The following is a 9,871-nucleotide window of genomic DNA, read 5'->3' as shown; positions in this document are numbered from 1 at the left end:
CCACCTCGTCTAAAAGCAATTTTATAGTATTAAAAGATAATCATTTGTGGGGAAAAAATGTTTCTGGTTTGACCTGAGATAACAAAACTTCTTTTCTCTCTCCTGTGCTTTGGAGGAAGTAGAAGATATTTAAAATGTTGTCCGAACCTAGTGTTGCTTAAAGAGTTAAAAAGCGAACACCACCCTGGAGAAATTCAGTTTCAAAGCAAACATACTTTGTATGAATAGAATGTAGTCTGTCACCCACATACAACACTTATATGCGGACGTTAAGATAACAGCTTTCTAAAATTCAATTTGAATCAACAGTATTTTAAAATTTACTTAAGTACTAGTAATTTTAGGATCTCTTTCAATGCTATAATTATATGCATAATTATAACCTTATAGAAGACTTATAAATAAATGGGTAGATTTAATTTGGATTGGTTCTTAGTCAAATCTTGTCTATGTGTGTGAGTATAGGTATAAAAATATGTAATCAATTTGTTTCTCAGATGTAATCAGTTGAAGAATTTGTTCCTGGTTATTTGTACTACAACACACTGAAATCAAAAGTCAAAATCAGGAAATTGTTTTGGTATATGCAGTAAAAGGAATTGAAAGCGTTGTTTCCAAATTGTTCATGCCATATAAATTGGGCCAAGTGTGAGTCTAGTGCGTTGCAGTTAACTCCTCTCGTGGTGGTGCACTCTGCTTGCTATTTGTTCTAAGAGGTGACATGAAATGGCAGCTGGGATCATGATGTTTAATCGGAGCATGTTGGGAACCCAGGAGAGGCTGAATGTGACTGTGTGCTGCCCGTGAGTTGGAGTGAATGGTAAAACCCCAGGCGAAAGCACAAGTGGCAAAGTAGGCAGCAAAGTTTGGGCAGAAACGTCACCAGCAATTTCCAGATAGCCAGGTAGCTCGGTGATGGATAGCATCTGCGGTATCCGGGTAGTATCAAAACCGGCGTTTTCCTCTCCCTAGCATGGCTGTCGTAATACCTGATTTTGTGACTCAAACAGGACTTGTCAATTTGCAAGTAATGATCAGGACCACCAAGCTGTATCGGATGCCATTCTGAGTAATGCTTGCCTACTTCTTGACAGAGATTGTAGGTATCAACTACAATATGGGCTGAAGTGTACCTTGAAATAAACATCTGTCCATTGGGAAAGGTGAAATGAAAATTTTCTCAAAAACAAAACCACCAATAAAGTAAAATTCGAATGTGATCCACAGAATCCAAAGGGACAAGTTGTTGAATCGAAGAGTCAATGGGAGAATTTGACCCGCGGGTAGAAGTTGTTCACCTGATCCAAAACACACTCCTAGCCACAACCTAGGGATGTGTATGCTAGTTTACATCCTAGTGTGAACTGGAGTAAAACCCAGAAACTTGAAATTGTTCTGTAGAATTAGCTTTTCCTCATGCTAAGTCAAAAGAGAATAATTGTTCTTTTAATTAGAAAAAAAACAACTCATTTTTTTCTTATGAAATGAAACAACCTTTTACTTATATTCAAGCCTTCAGTGCTTAGCATGATCTTCAGAAAAATTCAGAAGCACAGCATTATAGCAACCCTTCGTTTAGTTAAAGTGATGTAATTGTTAATCCCGTTTGTTTCAACTCTCGCTGAATATAGTTTCAAATTATGTTAGCGTAAACTCCCCTGGTTTTGGAGCCACCAAAGATGTTCCAGCGCCTACTGGGTGACTGAAGTTTGTTTAATGGGCACAGTGAGGATAATAATACTTACCTCTCAGGGAGGTGTATTAGGCAGTGCTTGCACTGCTATAAAGAAATACCTGAGACTGGATAATTTATAAAGAGAAGAGGTTTAATTGGCTCAGGGTTCTGCAGGCTTTACAGGAAGCATGGTGCTGGCATCTGCTTGGCTTCTTGGGAGGCATCAGGAAGCTTCCAATCATGGTGGAATGCAGAGTGGGGAGCAGGCGCATTTCACGGTGAAAGCAGGAGCGTGGTGGTGCGGCGGGGGGCGTGCGCCACGCACTCTGAATGGCTAGATCTCTTGTGATCTCAGAGCTTGCTTATCACCAAGGCGATGGCCTAAGCCATTCACAGTCATCTGCCCCTTGATCCAAACACCTCCCACTAACCCCCACCTCCAGCACTGGGGATAACTTCAGCAGAAGGTTTGGGGAGGGACAAAATACCAAAGCTACATCCGTGGGACTGAAGGAAAACAGTGTCTGTACCGACCCTAGTACATTTCTCGTCCTGTTGTAGACAGTCAACGGATATGAGCTGTGGATTATTTCACTGCCAGTACTAGGTGAATATGTTGAATAATACCAAAACTCCTGATGATTAAGATCCCAGGAGTGCCTTAGAAATTTCCATTATAAAGTTTTATGATATCATTTGTTGCTGTATAACAGGGGCCCCAACCTTACTGGCACCAGGGACTGGTTTCTTGGAAGACAGTTTTTTCCACGGACTGGGGTCGGCGGTGGGGAATGGTTTCAGGATGAAATTGTTGCACCTCAGATCATCAGACATTGGAGTCTTATAAGCAGCTACCAACCTGGATCCCTCACATGTGCAGTTCACAGTAGGATTTGCGCTCCCATGAGGATGGAATGCCTCTGCTGATCTGACAGGAGGCGGAGTTTAGGTGGTGATGCTTGCCCGCCTGCTGCTTACCTCCTGTGGTGCATGCAGCCCAGTCCTAACAGGACACAGTAGTAAGGTAGTGAGGGTTGGGGACCCCTGCTGTATAAGGTACAAAAACTTGTCTTGGATATAAGCAACTCCAGAGCTTACCCAGGCAGGGCTTCTCTCTGGTGAGCAGTTTTGTAGGAAGAGTCTTCTTGAAAGTTGGGTGGTCGGCATCACAAGACTCTGTCTGAAGCACCCACTTTCTGTGTCTTGTGATATCTGCCTGCACTGAGGACACTGTGGTGCACATGCCTCCAGGAAGCAAGAGACCATCGAGAGCCAGATCCACTGGGAAGAAAAACCAAGTAGCTGCATCCCAACCTGCCATTGGGACCGAAGACTCTGTCAGTCAGGGGCCAAGAGCTTCCCAAGTAGGGAGGGGTGCAGCGGCAGGCCCAGGAAGGCCCACACGGCCCAACGGAATGAGCAGAGGTGGCAGTAGGAGGTGAGGTCTCTGTCTGCAGGGACTGTCTCATCACAGGCCTTATTCCTGTCTTTTCAGGCCATTTCTTAGAAAGTCATCAACAAAGTATGACACCATCACATTAGGACCCTTTCATTATGTTACAAGATCTACATAAGGAAATTTTAGTTTTTTTGAAACAGATGAGGAAAGGAAAGGCTCTTTGTAATACCCGTATTTCTGAACTTTAAATAGAGATCAAGCCTACTTAAAAAATAAACTTTCCTTCAATGGAAAATAAAAGTTTAGAACTTTATTTTTCAGAGTTCTTATCTGACCTTAATATCACCAGACATAAATTTTCTCCAGTGTCTTTCTCAAAACAACAATGAAGAGAACTTTTTCTTATTCGGGGTATTTATTGACTCAATGTTTATGTTCTTAATTCACAGTGTAAAAATTATCAGATTACTACAGTGTTATATGTTTCTCACCCAAATACACATACGCATTGTATACCTTACAACACACAGATAATAGCATCCTACTTCTGGTGCCAGCTGTTGTTTAAAGTTTCCTCTCTAGACCATCTTGTTTCTAGCTTTGGGTTGCCAGGGAAGCAGCGGCCAGAGCATTCGTCTTGCTGTCCATCATGTTCTATGAACATTGTTACCTTTAGGCCAAAGGTACTGTCTCCTCTCTGCCATGTGACACTTCATGGTGCTGGGCTGAAAGTTGGCCTTTTATTATCTTAGTGACCTGTAGTAAATACGTGTGTACTGATTGACAGTGTCTATAACCTAGTATTCTGATACTATAATCTCTTTTTAGCACATTCAGAACTACTTAGCTTTAAAAAGTACAATCTAGTATTTACTGATTTATTCAGTAGATATTTCAGTGCCTTCTGTGTGCATGAGACATTCTGGTATGGTGAACAGAAGAGATTCACTGGGGTCTAAACCACTGGCTTCTCTCAAGCACGTACAAGACAGCAAATGCAGTCGGCATCCTTGGAGACCTGGTTGGTTAAGCTACCAGGGAGCTGATTTGGATTACTTAAGTTCATACGACGGAAGTCCTTCTTAGAGAGCACACCTTCCACAATCCATGCATTTGTCCGCCTTAGTGGAAAGGGTAGAAGTTGGAGAACCACAGTCAGTTAGACTGTTGTGTTGCTGAGTTGTGTGGAGAACTGAGTGGTCTGATGTCCCCTCCACCTCACATGGGCCCTCATGGGACCTGGAGGCTGGTGTGAAGTGTTCACGCTTGTAAAGAGGAGGAAGTAGCCACTGAAACAGTAGTCACTGAAAATGTTCTCAGTGTACTCAGCTGAACACGTGCATAGTGAATTATGAACACTGTACTCAGATGAACACGTGCATAGTGAATTTATGAATCTCACAGTAAGATTGTACTATCAGGCAACACTGTTGCAATAGGATTTGGGATAAATTAATAAATGGTCACTGGTTCTCATGAAAGATGAGGGTATGTGGTATATATTTTAGATTTTAAAGCTTTTAGTATAGAAAATTTCAAGCATGTATAAAACTAGAGAGAATTCACATAGCTGTTTAAGATACAGACTGAAAAATTGTGTACTTAGGATAGGCCCTCCCTGCCTGGTGGGATACCTGCTCACACCTTGGGTAGAAGACCTCATGGAGAAGGTTTAAGAAACACAGACTACCAGTCTGACTTTGGATTGTGCTAGTGGTCTGCCTTTTCACAGTGCTTCCCTTTTTGTGTGGGGGTTGGGGGTAGCCCCTGTAAGATAGTGCAAGATAGGAATGACTTCCAGTAAGATCAGCACGTTTCAGGAGATGATAATTCACATGATAGTGTCTTAGAGCGTTAGGTGGGAGAATCCATCTGGCTCAGTCACCTGCAGCCCTGGCTGGACGATAGCAGATGTACACAGGGTCCTTTCCTTTGTATAGTATGTTCCCTTGGTTAACTAGGGGGTGTTAAACCAGCCCTGCGCTTCCGGGATGAATCTTACCTGGTCATGAGGTGTGATCCCTTTTCTGTGTTGCTAGATTGAGTCTGCTAATATTCTGTTGGGGATTTTTTCTCATGTATGTTTATGAGGAATATTCTTTCGCAGGTGTCTTTTCTTTTGATGCCTTTGGCCTTGTATTAGGGTAATACCAGGCCCAAAGAATGAGTGGGAAAGTGCTTCTGCTTCTTCTGTTTTCTGAAAGAGATTGCATAAGCTTGGTAGTCTTTCTTCCTTAAATATTTGGTAAAACTTACTGGTGAAGCTATTTGGGTCTTTTTCTCTGTGAATGGTTTTTAATAATTCATTGTCTTTACTTCTTAGAGTTCTATTCATATTTTCTCTTTTTCAGTCAGTTTTGGTGCTTGTGTCTCATGGAATTTGCTCGTTTCATGTAAATTGTCTGGTGTGTTGATGTAAAGTTGCTCGTAATGTCTTTTTAATTTCTTAGGGTCCCTTGCGGTGATCCCTCTGTTTTCTTATTTTGGTAATTTATCTTCTCTTCTTTTTTCTTGGTCAGTATCCTTAAAGGAGCATCAGTTTTTTGCTGATCTCAAAATACCAAGTTTTGGTTTCACAGATTTTTTTTCTTTTTACCATGCTATTGCTTTTTGCTGTGATCTTTATCATTTTCCTTCCTTCTACTTGGGTTTGATTTCCTTTTTTGAGGAAGGGGGACTAGCTTCTTCAGGTAGAAACTCAAATTATTGATTTTAGATGTTTTCGTTTTTGATGTAATTGCTTAAGTTGCACTCCCTGAATTTTGATGTGTTGTATTTTTGTTTTCATTCAGTTTAAATATTTTTTGTTCAGTGTTCGTATTCTTATTTTTATTTCTTAGCCTAGCCTCCTAGGGGTTGACCCTACTGCTGCGTAGCTTAGTGGCCAGCCAGCAACTGGGAGGAGCCTGTGCTCACGTCTCTGGACCCTGCACGGCCCTCTGTGGCCAGTTATCTGTGTGTGGGTTGGGGCTTCCCAGGCAGCCATGTGGGGAGAGCCCATCTAGGCGTTCTCTAGCACTTTCCGTTCTGGAATTTCCTCAATAGGTTTCTCAGATTTCTGGCTGGTGTGCTGCTTGTTCCAAACTGAACCATGACCGGAGGCCCACAGACCCATGGGCTTCCCTGTGCCTTCCCCTCCGAGGGTGCTGCACGTATGGCCAGTGCTGCTGAGGGACCTAAGGCCTTTCTGGATTTCGGCCCTGTGCTGATGGAGCTGCCACACACTGCACTGTCCTCACAGCTCAGGAATAAGTGCTTCTCCATTTGTTTCATTTTCTTTGATTCCCAGAGGCCTCACATGTGTTGGGAAATTTTGTCCAGGTTATACTTGTTTTGGAGAGAGGAGATTTGCAGACTTTTTCATGCCACCTGTTCCTGTGCGACATTTTTCATCTCATCTTTTCTTGAGTCCCTGTTACTTTGTACAGTCTTAGCAGAAATCTTAGCTACATCCATCTTGCCCCAATCAGTGTTCCTTCTCTTGGCAGATCCCTTTGTTCCATTTGGTCTCCACAAGATACATTTGGTAGGAAAAGTGGGACAGGGATATGTGGGCTGCTTCTGAGCTGGTTGACCAGGTTGCCCTGGAGACCCTGGCACCGCTAAACACTCTGGGGAGGATTTACTATCCCGTGACTGACACTCCATCCCTATCGATGTTGAGAGTGGGCCTGGTGCTAATAAAAGCCTCCGTCTTCCTTTTCGAGTCCAAGCATCCATCCTGACATAATTAACCAGGGCAGTGTCTGCCGTCCTTGCCCCCTGTTCTTTCCCAGCCTCCAGCTGTTCTTCGGGAGAAACACTACTCGGTATTGAAAGTAGCCGATAGGCACCACTGTAAGACATTTTTATGCTGCCTGGAGGTATGAACAACATCGGTGGCGCAGTTCCAGGGTGTACTTGCTTCTTCATCGATGAACAGACTTAATAAAACACAAAAGATAAGATTCCTGGTATTTCTAAGGTTCTTCATAGAGTAAGTGCGCTTCTTGGAAATCCATGTACTCTGTAGTTGCTCATGGCAATTGTAACTCTCAGCAGAAGGAAGGGAAGTTTCTAGTCAGTATTGTGGGATGCTCTTCGGCTTCAGAACACTGTATTGGAGAGGTCAGAGTATTTGAAGTTCCTGTATCCAGAGGGGGCGGAAGGCGCTGTGATGGGTTTGGAAGACTCAGAACCACAGCCAGCAGGAGTTGGGCTCGTTGGCTTCTTAGGGTAGGTTGGAATAGGAGTTAAGAGTTTAAAACCACTGCTTATGCACACTGTACATTTTAACAAGAATGCTCTTGAAAATGAATGACGCATGCTGAAAGTGAAAATGCATGTTGGATATGAAGTATTTTGAAGGTAACCAGTGTTTCACGGAATTCAACAGCATTTATTTTAATCGCAGACCTCTTATATGAATACAGTAATTAAAGGGGATCTTAGTGTTTGAAATTTCAGATGTCTTGTTAGAACCTGACCATTTTCCAATGAGAATTGTCCTTACTGGCTCTACTGAAATGACAAGTTTTGAGTCACACTTATTTGAAATGGTTTTGCTTCGTGGGTGAACACTGGCTGAGGTGGGCTTCCTAATGCTGGGGAGGAGCGTTTGGTGGAGCGAACACTGAACAGTGTGCTGCCTTCTTGGTTTCAGCAGGGAGGAGAGAGCGATGGCTTTTTTCACCCAGAAGGCCAGCCCCAGCGGCTTCCCCAGCCTCCAGAAGTGGGTCCGCAGCCTGCCCGCAAGGTGACGCTGACCAGGGGCGGCCTCCAGCAGCCCCCACATCCGCCAGCGGGGCCCCACGCACACTCGCCTGTCCCTCCAGGGATCAAAAGCATCCAAGGAATTCATCCTGCGAAGAAGGTACTGCTTGTTGCCTCGTGCACAGCCGTGGAAATGCAAAGGTTGGCGTGAGGCAGTGTTCAGACACACTCTGATTTGTAGCGCGTGGCACACAATAGTACTCACATTCATAAATGAACCATCATTTCCTTTGTTCTGGCTTTGAAAACGCATTAACATTTTCACCAAAGCCTTTTCCTCTCCTGACTTATTTCACAGAACAAACCCAGAAGAGTACCCACAGCCAACCAGGAGTGTGATTGCTTCCCGCAGCTCTGAACTGTCTACCCAGCAGCATCTGCTGTGCTCGCAGGACAGCGCGTGCTGCTGCTGCGTGTCAGCACGCTTTCCTTCCTCTGTTCACTGACACACCAGAAATTGTACAAATGTGAAATCACGTGCGTGCTCATGGCCCCAGTTCAGACAGAGGAAACCCAGGTCTTTGGAGATGAAGTAACTTGCTCCAGGCCACAGTTCCCAGCTCCTTAATCCTTCCCTTAACCCTGGGGATTGGAGGGAGCTTCTCTGAGTTCAGGCTGTCAGGCAAGAAGCAAGGGTGCTCACCCTCCCCTTTTCTGTTGGAGTGACCGTCTGTGCACTAGGAGCACATCCTGTCATGTACACAAGTGACAGAGTGCCCTTCCCCTCACCTGCTAGCGAGGTGCTTTCTGGCTCCCCAGAGTCTTGATCGTTTCTCTTGGTGCAGAAGCCAGTAGCCCCTGTTGGGTGGAGCTATGCAGAGGGAGACCTGGACGCAGCCCTGCTTTGCACTCTGGAGGACAGCAGGTCAGCTGCTCATCCCCCCCTCGTCATCTCGTCACTTAGAAGTAGTGTTACTCTTAAGATGGTTCTGGCTCCTTTTGAAGTCTAAGTTCGTCTCATCTCATAAACGCTTCATAGTATGAGAGCAGACAAAGTTCTATTTTGTACTAGAAAACAGCTGTGCAGACAGATTCAGCAGTAACGCCCATGTTAAAGTGGGGGACTCTTGAAAAATTGCTGTGGTCTGGATTTTCTTCCTTCAGGTGTCATCCCTGAATATGTGAGAAAAGCCTTAGAAGCACACCCCCCATACATGCACACAAACAGCACACTTGAGTAGAAGCACAACCCCATACACGTTGACACACAGCACACTTGAGTTTCTTCAGCTTAAATGTAAACACTCCTGTCAATGAGGATCGTGATGTTTCCTATCTTGTTTAGGCAATTGTGAGGATCTTATAAGAAGGTGCATTTAAAAAAACCTGGTGCTTGGTGTATATAAGTAGGCATTTGTTGGGGATATTATTGTTAATATCATAACTTACTCTAGTTAGAATAGAAGACTAGTTAGTTCCTACTGGTTTCCAGTCAGGGTAACTTGCAACTTTTCATGTACATTTTCCAGTGTGGTTTCTCTTGAAATAACCCCTTGCAAACTGTTTTAAAACTTACTTCACAGGTATAGTTTTGCTGCCTTCTGCAGAGTACTAAGCATTGTGGAAGTTTTCTCTTCATTTCCTTTTGTGTGTGTGCACACTCATGTCCTGAGGTTCTATTCCAGTTTCCACCAAACTTTCTGCCTTTTTCTGTGATGGACTGGGAGGCCACTTTTGCATTCTGCCCAAACTCCGGGACACAATTCGGGTAGGCCATCCGGAAACCACGTGCCACCCATCTCCACCCTGCCTTCTGCGCTTCACCGCTGTTCTAGGCTGGAGACATTGGGCACATATGTTCTCTCTGACTTTCTAATCTGGAGAAAGTATGGGAAAGTTCAGCAGTCTCCTCTTTTTTTTTTTTTGTTTTTGAGACGGAGTCTCAGTCTGTCACCCAGCATGGAGTGCAGTGGTGTGATCTCAGCTCACTGCAAGCTCTGCCTCCCGGGTTCTCGCCATTCTCCTGCCTCAGCCTCCCAAGTAGCTGGGACTACAGACACCCGCCACGCCCAGCAATTTTTTTTTTTTTTTTTTTTTTTTTTTTT

General features: G+C 44.1%; 1 protein-coding gene across 1 annotated transcript in view; it reads left to right on the top strand.

Annotated features, from left to right (window-relative positions):
- RBM33 (RNA binding motif protein 33) overlaps positions 1-9,871 on the top strand; it is a 135,950-nt gene that overhangs the window by 109,770 nt on the left and 16,309 nt on the right. The window contains 1 exon segment of the mRNA XM_017860563.1: positions 7,720-7,926. Coding sequence (XP_017716052.1) covers positions 7,720-7,926 — 207 coding nt within the window.

This window comes from Rhinopithecus bieti, unplaced genomic scaffold (genome assembly GCF_001698545.2).
Source record: "Rhinopithecus bieti isolate Rb0 unplaced genomic scaffold, ASM169854v2 scaffold_50877, whole genome shotgun sequence".
NCBI lineage: Eukaryota > Metazoa > Chordata > Mammalia > Primates > Cercopithecidae > Rhinopithecus > Rhinopithecus bieti.
Note: the sequence above shows the minus strand (reverse complement) of the source record. Positions and strands in the feature narration are given on the sequence as shown.